General features: G+C 40.4%; 1 protein-coding gene across 13 annotated transcripts in view; it reads right to left on the bottom strand.

The window, feature by feature from the left end:
- MASTL (microtubule associated serine/threonine kinase like) overlaps positions 1-15,829 on the bottom strand; it is a 33,908-nt gene that overhangs the window by 4,627 nt on the left and 13,452 nt on the right. For 4 of the 13 annotated variants that reach the window (XM_077946059.1, XM_001104617.5, XM_077946058.1 and 1 more), the window contains exons 6-11: positions 15,564-15,714; positions 13,840-14,012; positions 10,142-11,281; positions 8,681-8,822; positions 928-1,041; positions 415-516 (exon numbers count right to left, since the gene is read on the bottom strand). In XM_077946059.1, the coding sequence (XP_077802185.1) occupies positions 415-516; positions 928-1,041; positions 8,681-8,822; positions 10,142-11,281; positions 13,840-14,012; positions 15,564-15,714 (1,822 nt within the window). The remainder of the gene's footprint in view (positions 1-414; positions 517-927; positions 1,042-8,680; positions 8,823-10,141; positions 11,282-13,839; positions 14,013-15,563; positions 15,715-15,829) is intronic. The other 9 variants (XM_077946061.1, XM_077946060.1, XM_077946057.1 and 6 more) reach the window with 4 other exon arrangements.

Below are 15,829 nucleotides of genomic sequence, written 5' to 3'. Positions count from 1 at the left end.
ACTACAGGTGCGCGCCACCATGCCTGGCCTAATTTTTGTTTTTGTTTTTTTTTTTTTAGACGGAGTCTTGCTCCGTTGCCTGGGCTGGAGTGCAGTGGTGCAATCTTGGCTCATTGCAAGCTCCGCCTCCCGGGTTCACACCATTCTCCTGCCTCAGCCTCCAGAGTAACTGGGACCACAAGCACCTGCCACCACGCCTGGCTAATGTTTTGTATTTTTAGTAGAAACGGGGTTTCCCCATGTTAGCCAGGATGGTCTCGATCTCCTGACCTCGTGATCTGCCTGCCTCAGCCTCCCAAAGTGCTGGGATTACAGGTGTGAGCCACCGCGCCCAGCCGGAACTTGCTATTTTTATAAATATTCACCATCTGGAACAAATCAATGGTAAAACAGTGTATTAACACAAAACTGTACCTTTCATCCCAGCTCTCTTTGTATCATCAATGGTTAAAAGTATTTCTACTGCACTTTGAGCGTTATCAGATAACTTTTCTTCACCTTCTGGCCAAGGGATATCTAAAATTACACATATACAAATAAACTTGTTAATCACTGCTCAAAATAATAATACCCAGAGATAAATAACTACTTTTTTTTTTTTTTCCTGAGATGGAATTTCACTCTTGTCACCCAGGCTGGAGTGCAATAGCGCGATCTCAGCTTACTGCAACCTCCACCTCCCAGGTTCAAGTGATTCTCCTGCTTCAGCCTTCCGAGTAGCTGGGATTACGGTACCCGCCAACACGCCCAGCTAATTTTCTGTATTTTTTTAGTAGAGATGGGGTTTTACCATGTTGGCCAGGCTTGTCTTGAAATCCTGACCTCAGGAGATCCACCCACCTTGGCCTCCCAAAGTGCTGGGATTACAGGCATGAGCCACTATGCCCAGCCAGTAAATGACTATCTTAATAGGAGAAAAAGAATCACCTCTTTTCAGAATATTCTGAAATACTTGTTGTGGTGTTTCATCATTGAAAGGGGGAATTCCTGTTAGAAATTCAAACAAGCAAACTCCAAGTGCCCACCAGTCTACCGCAGGACCTGTAATTGAAGAGGAAACAGCTAAAGTGGCAAGCATTCTCTACAAATATGTGATGAACAGAAATATTAATTGTGGAGTCCTAATTAGGGAAAAGGAGTTAGGCTGGTCGGACTGGAGGAAGCAAAAAGAAAAAGCCGATAAGCTGCAAGTCTGCCTTTCTTCATGGTCCAAGATGTACAGCCCTCCTATACAAATAACTCACAATTGTCCTGTGTCCAGCTATCACCAGACCCTTGACTGATAGAAAAATGCAAGGTAGAGCTGGGTGCGGTGGCTCATGCCTGTAATCCCAGCACTTTGGGTGGCCGGGGAGGGTGGATCACCTGAGGTCAGGAATCCAAGACCAGCCCAGCCAACATGGTGGCTGTGTGTACTAAAAATAGAAAAATTAGCCAGGTGTGGTGGCACATGCCTGTAATCCCAGCTACTAAGGAGACTGAGGCACGAGAATTGCCTGAACCTGGGAGGCAGAGGTTGCGAGCCTCGATCACGCCACGCCACTGCACTCCAGCCTGGGCGACAGAGTAAGACTGTCTCAAAAAAAAAAAAAAAAAAGAAAAGAAAAATGTGAGTTAGCTTACTGCAACCTTGGCATTATCAGTATAGCACACAGCCTTCTCTAGCACAAGCACCATCCTATAACATCTCTAGCAAGCCTTTGTCTCCTTGGAATCAGCTCCCCTCTCGGTGACTTGCTCATTGCATCCTTACAATGTGTTTTCCTACTTCCTCTAATAAACCTACCTTTCTTTACCTACGACTGTCTTGGTCAATTCCTTTATTGCCCACACCGTCAGCCCCAGACAGTCACTATCTGCAACATTAATATGTGCACATTTTGGCATTATCAAAAGTGCAAAAACCCACATTGCTTTCACTTGGGCAATGTGATAACTGCTTTCCTCTTTATTTTCCAAGAAGTTTAGATTACCAATTACCACAGCTGATTAAAGAAAAGATAAAGCCATTTTTTTCATTTATTAATAATTTCTGACATTCTGGATATGTTATGTATCCTAAATCCTAAAATTATTCTCTAAAATAGGCAGACTACTACTCAATTTCATATCAGGAAATGTAAACATTTACATGATTATTCTGTATCCTGCACAAGGTATGAGATAAGGCAGCAACATTTATAGTAATTGAAAGAAAGCCTGGTAACTAGGGAAGGCCTTACTTACAGAGTAGTTTAATGGGGCTTTATTCCTTTTAGGAACACAGAGGGACAAATTAGTTTAGCAAAGAGTATTCACTTAAACTACGGTTTCAAGATATAAGTAGGAGATGTCTTAAGAAATAGGTAAAATTGATTTCTAAATAAAATATTCATTGGACGCAACATTTACATACAAAGTTTTTTGTTGTTGTTTGTTTTTTGAGAAGGAGTCTCACTCTGTCGCCCAGGCTGCAGTGCAGTGGTGCGATCTCAGCTCACTGCAAGTTCTGCCTCCTGGGTTCATGCCATTCTCCTGCCTCAGCCTCCCGAGTCGCTGGGACTACAGGCGCCCACCGCCACACCCAGCTAATTCTTTTCTGTTTTTTCAGTAGAGACGAGGTTTCACCATGTTAGCCAGGATGGTCTCAATCTCCTGACCTCGTGATCTGTCTGCCTCAGTCTCCCAAAGTGCTGGGATTACAGGCGTGAGCCACCGCGCCCGGCCACAGAGAGGTTTTTAACAGTCATTTAAAATATGATCTGATAAACCATAAACTAGTTTATACTTTAGTTCTATGAATAAAGTGTTTCCTAAGAAAAGGTTAATTTTAGTTGAAAAATGGATAACTTCAATATAAATTAAGAATAGGGATCCTTGTCTAGTGCTAAATTTGCCTGAAAGTTACTCTTTAAAGACAACTTCACAAAATTCTTTATTGTGGTTAAAAAACTGCCACCATTCCATTTGAAGACAACTAGGAAAGCATTGTGGAATCTGATCTTAGGAAAAATAGCTGCATGCATTTAGAGTGCCATTTTAACTGCAAGCCATATAATCCCATCTTCCCTTAAAGGAACACAAAATGCAAATATTCTATAGGCTTCTATTTCTATAATACTATAAAAACATACAAACCACCTCAGTTAGTAGGCCTTTCAAGCAGCGCTGAGAAAGCATTATCCCAACAGATTAGATAATGTAACCAAATAACAGAAAAGTAGGGGGAATTAGGAAAAAAAAATGTACTTATTTTACTTATTAGGTTAGAAATTAGGCCCCTTTTACCAGCTCAGCTAAAATATACTTGTGTTAAAAAAAAAAAAAAATACATGATTTCTGCATGGATATGCCACACATACCCATATACTTAAGTCAAAGTCTAAGAAGATCACATAGTGGAATAAAACTTTGCAATTATACGTTATTAGCCACAGAAAAAGAACAGACTTGTTTTACATTGCTGGCTTTCTAATTCAAAACTCACTCCTTTAGTTTATAGGATATGTTGATATTGTTACACTTTTTTATTTTCTAATGATAATAAAAGATTTGGAAAATTAGAGCCCTTCTGTAATTGTTAATTTTTTTTTTTTTGAGATGGAGTCTCGCTCTGTCACCCAGGCTGGAGCGCAGTGGTGCAGTCTCAGCTCACTGCAACCTCCGCCACCCGGGTGCAAGTGATTCTCCTGCCTCAGCCTCTTGAGTAGCTAGGATTACAGGCATGAGCCACCACATCCAGCTAATTTTTGTCTTTTTTTAAGTGGAGACAGGGTTTCACCATGTTGGGCAGGCTGGTCTCGAACTCCTAACCTCAGGTGACCTACCTGACTCAGCCTCCCAAAGTGTTAGCATTATAGATGTAAGCCACAGTGCCAGCCATTTTTAATATTTGTATCAATACTATTTCTTCTGTTGTAATAAAAAAGACTTTATCTTCACTCTGTGCTACCTTTAGAAGTTAATGAAAAATGCGTCAGGCCTACATTTCTTTTCACAGAGAAGAACTACCTCTCTGGATGTCTCGCTGCTGAGAAGACAGAAGACAGTTCATTTTTGTATTTCACAAGTGAGCTAAAAGGAAAAATAATTTTTTATGCAATGTGATCTAGTTATACTTTGACTGTTCAGTTTAATGTGCTTTGCCACATTACTTTATAGAGAAGCTCACTCACCAGAAGTCAGAAATCCTGCATGTAAGAAAACAGTAGTTAGGTACATTGCATTAAAATTATTAGAGTCCCTTCCCTCTTCATTCACTGAACTGGGTACCAGGTATTGTGCCAGATATAAAAGATACAAAGAGGATTAAGGAAAATCTCTTTTCCCAAAGAGAAACCAGCCTACTCTGGGAGAGACAATACAGAGAATTTTAACACACTAAGCTGAAACAAAAAGGTGCACATAAAGTTATGGAAAACTCAGGACAGAGTCCCTGGCTCATCTCTGCTGAGAGGCAAGATGGAGGGGCATCAGGAAGGTCATGGTTGGGTCTCAGCATGTTGTTTAGCTGAGGGAGCTAGATGTCTCACTAAAACAGTGGCAAGATGCTATAAAATACATCTTTATGTTTGAAGCTTACTTTCACATTCTGTCCTTAGAGATAATGCAAATTATAATACAGAAAATGGGCTAGCAAATCTGTGACAGAGCAAAAGAGGCACTATATAAAAATCAGTGCTCACAGGAATTTATTTGCTTTGGCTAAGAGAGAAAGAGGAACATTAAATGTGTCTATTTCCAATATTATAGAGATTAGTAATATCAGTTACTGAGTGCTTCCAAGGAATTCAGGAGTGCTGTGCAGACGGTAGAAAACTCACACTCTTGGCTGGGTGCAGTGGCTCATGCCTGTAATCCCAGCACTTTGGGAGGCTGAGCACTTTGGGTGGATCATGAGGTAAGGAGTTCAAGACCAGCCTGGCCATGATGGTGAAACCCTGTCTCTACTAAAAATACAAAAATTAGCCAAGCATTGGGGCGGGTGCCTGTAAGCTACTTGGGAGGCTGAGGCAGACAATTGCTTGAACCCAGGAGGCGGGAGTTGCAGTGAGCCGAGACTGCGCCACTGCACTCTAGCCTGGGCGACAAAGTAAGACTCTGTCTCAAAAAAAAAAAAAAAAAAGGAAAGAAAGAAAACTCACAGTCTCCTCAAGTTTTCTTAAGCTTTTGTAGTGGAGATAAATTAACAATTAATTACAACACAGGAAGAATGTCATATTTTAAACAGTTTCTCATAAGGTAACAGAAGTGAATAATTCCCAGTAGTTGATCAAGGGATGCTTTATGGAAGAGGTAACATTTGAAATGATGAAATGAGAAGAATTTGACTGGAAGATACTAGGAAACTGGCTTTGCTCAAATAAGCTTAAATACACAAGCAAAATAAGGAAGACCTGAAAATTAAATGTATTTAAGAAATGGAATGGGAACATAAGGCATATAAAGAGACATAAGGCATATAGAGAGACAAGGCTGGTATGAGAGCTATAACCTGAAATGCCATGATCAATTTGGATTTTACTTAGCAGCTAAGAGGCAGCCACTGTAGTTTTCTGAGAAGGGAAATAGAATGAGCCATGTGATGGTTTGGGAAGAAAAATCTGGTGGCAATGATTATTGATAATAAGATGAAGTTGAAGAGACCAGATAGAAGGGCACTAAAATAATAAAAGAGAAAGATGAGTTCTTAAAGAGAACAGTGGCAGAGAAGAAAATGAGAGGTGAAACGCTGCAGAGATCTAATTGGCTGGATTTAAATGCTGGAATGTAGGAACAAAGATTGTGTCACCATGAAGCTGATGAAACTGAGGTAGGGAACAGAGGAAGAGCTAGCTGGATAATAAGCCCAGTTTTTTCTTTTTCTTTCTTTTTTTTGAGATGGAGTCTTGCTCTGTCACCCAGTCTGGAGTGCAGTGGCATGGTCTTGGCTCACTGCAACCTCCGCCTCCCAGGTTCAAGCGATTTTCCTGTCTCAGCCTCCTGAGTAGCTGGCATTACAGACGCACACCACCATGCCTGGCTAATTTTTGTATTTTCAGTAGAGACGGGGTTTTACCATGTTGGCCAGGCTGGTCTTGAACTCCTGTCCTGAAGTGATCCACCCACCTTGGCCTCCCAAAGTGCTGTGGGGCCACAGCACCAGGCCCCACAAGTCCACTTTTGATATCCAACATTTGAAAGACCAGTAGAATACTGAATAGCCAGATTGGCTGTGTGTCTGCTGCCTAAAGAAGGTCAGGATTAGAGACAGAGATTTGGGAATCATCAACATGGAGGTGACAATTGAAGTCATGGGAGTGATGAGATGAACAGGGAGCACGTGTAGGGCAAAAAGCGTAAGGGCAGAATCTCGAACTAAATTTAGAAGAGGTAAGGAAGGAACTGAAGAGCAGGAACAGAGGTCAGGGGAATGAGAAGAGACGACTGGATTTGACAATAAGGAAATCGCTGGTGCCCATTAAGAAGTTTCAGTTAGGCAGGGCGCGGTGGCTCACGCCTGTAATCCCAGCACTTTGGAAGGCTGAGGCAGGCGGATCACCTGAGGTCAGGAGTTCAAGACCAGCCTGACCAACATGGAGAAACCCCATCTCTACTAAAAATACAAAATTAGCCGGGCATGGTGGTGGCACATGCCTATAATCCCAGCTACTCGGGAGGCTGAGGCAGGAGAATCATTTGAACCTGGGAGACGGAGGTTGTGGTGAGCTGAGATTGTGCCACTGCACTCCAGCGTGGGCAACAAGAGCTAAACTCCATCTCTAAATAAATAAATAATAAATAAAATAATTTTCAGTTAAATAGTGAGATGATGATCAAATTGCCAGAGCAAAATAATCAAAGAAAGAGGAAACCTTTGAGAAGTTAGGCAGTGAGGGGAAGACAAGAGTGGAAATTTATTTTCAGGCTGAGGATAAAAGTCGGCAAGGAAATAAAAACAGAAGAAAGGGTGTGAGAGGTGGGGTGGGGAGGATGAAACAGATGATCATGAAAAGAGCTCAAAGAAAAGGGAATTAAGTAACATCAACATGTAGAAGGGTTTCATGTAATGGGCTGAACTGTGTCCCTCCCAAAAAAGGTATGTTGAAGTCCTAACCCCCAGCACCTAAGAATGACCTTATTTGGAAATGGGTTTTTGCAAATATGATTAACTAGGTTAAGATGAGGTCATACTGGAGTAAGATGGGCTCCTAATGACTGGCGTCCTTCTAAGAAGCCAGCCCTGTGATGATAGAGACACAGGGAGAACACCATCACAGAAAGAGGGAGAACTGCAATGAGGCATCTTCAAGTCAAGGAACACCAGTGAGGATTGCCAGCGAACCACCAGAAGCCAGGAAGAGGCAAAGAAGGATTTCCCTACAGGTTTCAGGGGGAGAATAGCCCTGTGGACACCTGATTTTGGACCTCTAGCTTCTAGAACTGTGAAACAGTGAAGTTTTATTGGTTTGAGACACCCAGTTTGTGCTACAGCGTCCCTAGGAAAATGAATACAGTTCATTTCAGAATGTAAGAAGGGAACCATTTTCAAAGAGAGAAAGGGAAGAAAAGAATATAGGTGAAAATGTCATCTTTTTATTCTTTTTTTTTAATTTGAGACAGAGTCTTGCTTTGTCGCCCAGGCTGGAGTGTAGTGGCGCGATCTTGGCTTATTGCAACGTTGGCCTCCCAGGTTCAAGCAATTCTTATGCCTCAGCCTCCCAAATAGCTGGGATTACAGGCATGCACCACCATGCCCAGCTAGTTGTGTTTTTAGTAGAGGTGAGGTTTCACCATGTTGGCCAGCTTGGTCTTGAACTCCTGGCCTCAAGGGATCCACCCGCCTCAGACTCCCAATGTGCTAGGATTAAAGGTGTGAGCCACCGTGCCCGGCCCTATCTTTTTATTCTTATGTTCTGTTTTGAAGGATGATGGTTCATTTCTGGTTTGACTCTTCTGGTAAGGATATAAGTGAGAGTAAGTTCTAAACAGGAATAGGCTTCTGCAGAAGCCTATTCAGAACAGAAATTTAGACCCAACATTGTAGTACCGAGCCCAAACTCCATCCAACCTGAAGAAGCATTAAGAGGTAAGACAGGCAGGGTGCGGTGGCTCATGCCTGTAATCCCAGCACTTTGGGAGGCCAAGGCAGGCGGATCACCTGAGGTCAGGAGTTCAAGATTAGTCTGGCCAACATGGCGAAACTGTCTCTACTAAAAATACAAAAATTAGCCGGGCATGGTGGTGGACAACTATAATCCTACCTACTCAGGAGGCTGAGGACAGAGAATCACCTGAACTTGGGAGGCAGAGATTGCAGTGAGCCGAGATCGCGCCATTGCACTCCAGCCTGGGTGACAAAAGAGAAACTCTGTCTCAAAAATAAAAAATAAAAAACAAAAAACAAAAAAAAAGAGGTAAGATAATATCAAGGGTGGCAGGTGTGGCTTTTCTGGAACATTGAGACTGAACCAGAAGGCAAAGGACAAATGACTGCATGTACTCTAGCGTCTGGTCTTTTACATTCAGAGAGTGGGATAGCCATGGCCACTGTTATTTTATTTTCCTATGATAAATGCCATATAAATATGAGAGTACTGGATGAGCTCATTTTCTTTTACTTTAGGTAATGTAAGTACTGAAGAAATTTTTAAAAATTTAACCTTGAAAGATAATGTAGTGACAGATAACACTTCAAAAACTCAAGACATGCAAGCCTTACCATGGGCCCTGCCTAGTAACAGCTCGGGTGCAAGGTAGTCTGGGGTTCCTAGAATTCGCCCATCATCAACGGGGGCTGCCCCTCTTCTCACACTCTTCGGAGTTCGGTACGGAGTTCCCGACTTGATCTGATTTGGGGTCTGCTAATTCAAAAAGTGTTTAAGAGATAACAAATATCTTAATTCCTTTTACACTGAATAGGAAACGGTAAAACACACAAGCCAAATAACTAGCTTATAGGCTACTAAGCATAAGAGATGTAGTCAAATTTTTGATGTTTTGAAAATGAATGCATTAGTTATAATTATTAAAACGTCCTTTTATCTAGTGAAGTTCAAAAGCTTAGATGACATTGATTATTCCAATAAGATCTGGATAAGAAACAGTAAAAAAGTCTGCAAGAAAAACGTTCAATGAAAAAATATGCAAGAAGACTGATAGCATGGATAATACAAGCTTAAGAAGAGCCACTGAGGCCGGGCGCGGTGGCTCACGCCTGTAATTCCAGCACTTTGGGAGGTCGAGGCAGGTGGATCATGACGTCAGGAGTTCAAGACCAGCCTGGCCAAGATGGTGAAACCCTGTCTCTACTAAAAATACAAAAAATTAGCTGAGCATGGTGGCGGGCACCTGTAATCCCAGCTACTTAGGAGGCTGAGGCAGACAACTGCTTAAACCTGGAGGGGCAGAGGTTGCAGTGAGCCGAGATCATGCCACTGCACTCCAGCCTGGGCGACAGAGCGAGACTCCGTCTCACAAAAAAAAAAGAAACGTATATTTTTCAACTTTTATTCTGTTAAGAAAAGAGATCATCTAAATATGTCCTTGGAAGGCAGTAAGGTAGAGTGGACTTTAATTTTGTATCTCTGGCCGGGTGCGGTGGCTCACACATGTAATCCCAGCACTTTAGGAGGCCGAGGTGGGCGGATTGCTTGAGGTCAGGAGTTTGAGATCAGCCTGGGCAACATGGTGAAATGCCGTCTCTATTCTAAATACAAAAATTAGCCAGGTGTGGTGGTAGGCCCCTGTAATTCCAGCTACTCGGGATTAGGCTGAGGCAGGAGAATCGCTTGAACCTGGGGAGTGAAGTCTGCAATGAGCCAAGATCACACTACTGCACTCCAGCCTGGGCAAAAGAACGAGACTCTGTCTCAAAAATGATAATAATAATAGTAATTTTGCATCTCATAGTACTGTAGGGATCAAGTGAAAATATGTGATTGTATTTTCTTAGAAAAGTACATAAAACTACACAAATGGAAGGAGGCATTACAACTAAAAATAATAAACATGATTTCTACCAGCTTTACCTTTCTGGGTAAAAACTTACAACAGCCCATAGATTCTCAATAAGAACAAAACTATGTGATTAATACCGCACAGTCTAGCTTAGAGGCAAATGTCTGTCTTCATAGTTTTTCTAAAATCCAAAAAACAAAGTGTTAGAAAGTTATAAATATACCTGATACGGCATACAGGATCTTCTTTTTTGAGTAGGGGTTACAGCCATGGGATATGAACCACTGTAGGCACACGAAATGTCCATTGCATCTAAAGAAGTCATGTTCATTTTGGATGGTTCTGAGTTATTGGATGCATTAATATGACTGTTAAAACTTCGAAAAGCTACAGCATTTCTTTTAGAGGCTAACGTTTTCAGCACCTCCAAAGGAGGAGCTAACATTTTTTGGTTATTCTCTTGTACAGCAGGGTTCTCGTCACCTTTTGGTGAGGTCTTTTCTTGGCAATTTGGTGATACAATAAGTGGATCTTCAATATTTGATTCTTCAAAAGAGGATTCTTTCATGCTTCTATCTGCATCTAAGGGCTGACTTTCTAATGGACTTTCCATTATAGAAATTCCAGGAAAAGATGAATCAGAGTTCATAGAAATATTTTTGGAAGCTCTATCATCATCAGAACATAGAAAACTAGAACTTAAGTAGTCCCTCTTACTATTCTTTTCACAATCTTCATCCAGTTCACACATAAGGTTTTTTGCTATCATTGGTATTGGTAATTTTTCTGGTGTTTGTTGTTTATTAGTAAAAGAATTGACAATGTTCTCCTTATTAGCACAGTCATTTTGTTGACTTTTGTGCACTGATAGCTTCAGGTCCTGAACTTCAACTGTTAAGCCTGTATTTTGATTTGTATAACAATCTATCATTTCGTTATGCTTATACTCTACACAAGTTTTTTTATTCTGTATGATTTTTTTACAAGGACTGGAGTCAACCAAATCAAAGTTTCTTTTTAAACTTCTTTTCCCAAGGTGCTCTTCAGATATCCCACCAGAATCCACAGCCCACTGACGTGACTGATGGAAACCTGACTGTCTTGTGTCAGTGTCCATATTTATATTATTTACATCCAGTTCTACTGCTTCCCAAGAAACTTCCCCAGATAAGCAATTTTTAGCAAGGTTTACACAAGAGCGTCCAGTGGTGGGAAGGGCACTGCTGTTATGAATGGGAGAAAGAGCTAACTCAAGATCCTTTTTATTGAAACCCTTTGTCTCAATGGCATTTGGAGATTTTGCGCATAACTTTTCAACTGCATTCCAACTCATCATTGTTGGGCCCAATGCTTCGTCATTTTCCTAAGAGGGAAAAAAATATTCGTTTTAGTTATATAAAGCTGATATTCTTTGACCTTTTAACTGTGGTCCACTAAGGTAGGATAAACGACCCCATAAACTATTATGCTACCTGTTCCCACTTTTGAATGGAAAAAATAAACAACAGAGAATTAAAAAGCAATATAAACAATTATAAGCTTATATACATTATTCTGAATGAAATGGTCTAAAATTTAAATAAATTATTCTATAATACTTATTTTGATAGTATATCACAGGTTACTTAAACAGGACAAATTAACAGGCAACATATTCAGGCATACTTGGGGGTAAGGCTGCATTATGTACATATCTATTTTGCAATAGGTATATGGATGATTCTGGGTTTTTTTTGTTTGTTTTTTTTTGAAACAGTGTCTTGCTCTGTCACCCAGGCTGAAGTGCAGTGGTGTGATCTCAGCTCACTGCAGCCTCCACCTCCTGGGTTCAAGTAATTCTCCCACCTCAGCCTCCCAAGTAGCTGGGATTACAGGGGTACACCACCATGCCCGGCTAATTTTTGCATTTTTTTTTTTTTTAATGGAGATGGGGTTTCAGTATGTTGGCCAGGCTAGTCTCAAACTCCTGACCTCAGGTGATCCACCTGCCTAGGCCTCCCAAAGTGCTGAGATTATAGGCCTAAGCTACCACACCTGGTCTGGATGATTCTGTTTCAAACTGCAAAATACACAGGGCTTGAAATTTAGTCAATGAAAAATTATAGACCTAAAATATTGTTAATGTAACTATATATCACTTCATATAAGTATTAAAAACCAAGCTAAGGATGAAGTGACATTAATAGTAATTAATAATTACAAACCCCAAAGAGCAGAAATTAAAATCCATTGTCAAGATGAACTGATAATGCATTAATAATGATATGTTTTTTTCTGAATTCCAACTATCTATCTGTGGGTACTCAGCTTTATACATAATATTGCAAATTGGTGCTTGGTGATCAAGATTTTTACAAGATTAGTCAAGTAGAGTGAGTCTTAAGTAAACTCTAATAGTGCTTATTTTTGATGTATAAATAGTAAACTTTATTAACTATCATTAACTTAGTAATAATAATGAGCACTTGGTCACAAGCAAAAAGGATTTTTTTTTTTTTTTGAAGATGGAGTCTTGCTCTTGTTGCCCAGTCTGGAGTCATGATCTCCGCTCACTGCAACCTCTGCCTCCCGGGTTCAAGCAATTCTCCTGCCTCAGCCTCCTGAGTAGCTGGGATTACAGGCACCTGCCACCACGCCCAGCTGATATTTGTATTTTTAGTAGAGACAGGGTTTTGCCATGTTGGCCAGGCTGGTCGCAAACTCCTGACCTAGGTGATATACACGCCTTGGCCTCCCAGAGTGCTGGGATTACAGGCATGAGCCACCACGTCTGGCCTAAAAAAGGATATTCTTGAATTATATCTCACTGATCTGCAAGCACAGAAAATGATGCATGTGGGGATCAGTATAAGGTTTTTCAGAGGGTGCCTTATCATTCCTCTAATCATAACTTGAGAAGCACCACTATAATCCCACCATTGCATCCCTCAGGGATGCAGAAGTGGGAGGAAGATGGTAAAGCCGCATGTAATTTGAAATAGTAAACAATATGTTTTCTTCAATAGGAAAGGAGTGCAATAATAGTACTAGGAATGGAAATCTGTTTATCTTGCAGAATATACTACCTTACTTTATAACGAGAGAAGGAAAAAAGATTAAGAAATTCTGGCTTAGTTAAAAGTTAATTTGATCTTGCTTATAAAATACAAATATCCAATAATAATAAAATTCTATTGCTGAGAATAAGCAGCAAATAGAATCAAAATTATCTTAACAAATATAAGGTTTATTCTTTGGATATTAGTGTTATCCTAATCTATCATTATTTTATTAGTACTCTATGAAGGAAACCTTATTATGATTTTAAATTTTAGTTCCTATCACCTTTAATATCTATTAGCTCTAATAACTGTTTAAAAAGGCAAAAACAATACGTAAGTTAAGTAAAGTAACTTTAAGTAAATCCATTCATTTGGCAAGCAATATCCTCAGAATAGATACTTTAAGGGCACACCCACATTACCTTTCTGGTCTAAAAGTTATTTCTGATCCAGAAGAGTTACCATTCCATTAAACAAGAAACTGGCAGGAAATAGTATAGAAGGAGGTAGTATGAGTTTTAAAATGATATAGGTTAAAAACAAAATAAAACAAAACCAACAAGCCAATGTCTGTATCATGGGAAGGACTTTTAAAAACAAGTGAGGTCCACCTAGACATACAGAAGCCAAGCATTTACTATCAATTTACTGCAGGGATCTCATTATATAATCAAGCAAGAACAATGTCACAATTGAATGAGAAATGAAATATTTCAAAAGAATTTGACAGAGTGTGCAGGAAAATGAATTTCTGATTAATACCATGACTGCCATTCATGTAACAATTTCGTTTCTTTATGGAATTTATATGAAAAGGTATGTTTCTATCATTCATTTGACATACATAATTGGTTTTCATTAAGATAAATGTCCCTCAAACCTGGCAATCTTTTTCCCATTTGGGACTGCTGTGGCATTCTGATTCCACACTGGATATGAAGGTGTGGGATTGACTACTGGCACTGGATGTGGCCAGCCTTTTCCTAGACTGGAGTAGATTAGAAGTCAGACACTTCACAGGCATTCCTGGGTTGGAGGCAACTGTTTCAAGACCTACAGAGAAGAGACAATACTGAATTCTATGTTACAGCTTTCTTAGTTCCTTACTGAACCTGAATCTTTACAGATAATTAAGCAAAGTATTAAGAATTACATAGTAAGAATTACATATCAGAACTATTTCTTTGTAAACACTATCTAGTCCAAAAGAACAGCTGGCATGCTTCCCATTATGTTTAGATACACATACTATTAATATATCTAAACATATCCCACTATGTTTAGATATAAGTACTGCTGTGAAAGTTAGAACCAAACAAAATCCCCTTAACATTCATACAGTAAAGAATAAGAACAAGGGAATGGTGGATTTATTGACTGATTCACGGCCGGATCTCCCTCTGTCATCCAGGCTAGAGTGCAGTGGTATGACTACCCTCACTGCAGCCTTGACCTCCTGGGCTCAAGCAATAGTCTCATCTCAGCCTCCTGAGTGGTGAGGACCACCAAATCTGGCTAATGCTTTAAATTTTTTTTAGAGATGGCGGTCTCACTATATTGCCCAGGCTGGTCTCAAACTCCTGGGTTCAAGTGATCCTCTCGCCTCAGCCTCCCAAAGTGCTGTGATTACAGATGTGAGCCACCAAATTAATGTATAACTAGGAGCAAATCAATTTGGAGTATCTATCATCCAATTTGAACCCATTCCTGACAAAGGAACATTATTGATGTGGTATATCCAGATGTGCTATAAGGTTAGAATATGACTAAATTTACTCAGTTCAACTTGTATTTAACACTTGTATTTAATTCAACTTGTATTTATTGTAACACTGAGGTTTATGCACTTACAAATGTGAATTATACACACTTATAAGGGATTTTTAAAAAATACTACTGGATAAAGCAAACAAATAATGGTAAATTGCTTGTTTGTTTGTTGGTTTTGAGATAGTCTCACTGTCACCCAGGCTGGGGTACAATGGCACGATCTCAGCTCACTGCAACCTCTGCCTTCTGTGTTTAAGCGATTCTCCTGCCTCAGCCTCCTGAGTAGCACAGGTGCCCACCACCATGACCAGCTAATTTTTGTATTTTTAGTAAAGACAGGGTTTTACCATGTTGGCCAGGCGGGTCTCGAACTCCTGACCTTAAGTGATCTGCCCGCCTTGGTCTCCCAAAATGCTGGGTGTCATGTTGGTACTCAAAATGTTTTGAATTTTGGAGCAGTTTTTTGTTTTTTTAAGGTAGGGTATCATGCTGTCACCAAGGGTGGAGTGCAATGGTGCTATTATGGCTCACTGCAGCCTCAACCTCCTGGGCTCAAGTGATCCTCCTGCCTCAGCCTCCAATGTAGCTGGGACCACAAGTGTGCGCCAACATGCCCGGCTAATTTTTGTAGAGATGAAGTCTCACTTTGTTGCTCAGGCTGGTCTTGAACTCTTGGCTTGCAGTGAGCTGCTGAGATCACGCCACTACACTCCAGCCTGGGCAACAGAGTGAGACTCCATCTCAAAAAGAAAGAAATCCTGCCTCAGCCTCCCAATGTGGTAGCATTATAGGTGTAAGCCTCCATGGCTGGCCTACTTTTTATTTTATACTCACATGATTTTAGTAACTTGCTAGAATAAGAAGTAGTGTCCTTTTGATCTATAGACATAGGGCATACGAGTCCTTCAGAAAGCTGTGATGTTTCAGATAGACAGGCTGAAAGGATGTTTGCAGAGTCGTGATTTTTTTCTGCAATTGGTGTGTTCTATTAAAAAGAGAAAAATAAAAACAGGTTTACCTTCCCCAAAACACCACCTAAGTATATAGACTGTTATACCACGTATGCAGACAAACTGCTAAAGTAAATCCAATTGCTTGAT

Source organism: Macaca mulatta, chromosome 9 (assembly GCF_049350105.2).
Source record: "Macaca mulatta isolate MMU2019108-1 chromosome 9, T2T-MMU8v2.0, whole genome shotgun sequence".
NCBI classification, from domain to species: Eukaryota; Metazoa; Chordata; class Mammalia; order Primates; family Cercopithecidae; genus Macaca; species Macaca mulatta.
The sequence above is the reverse complement of the archived record's forward strand: the minus strand, read 5'-3'. Positions and strand labels throughout refer to the sequence as shown.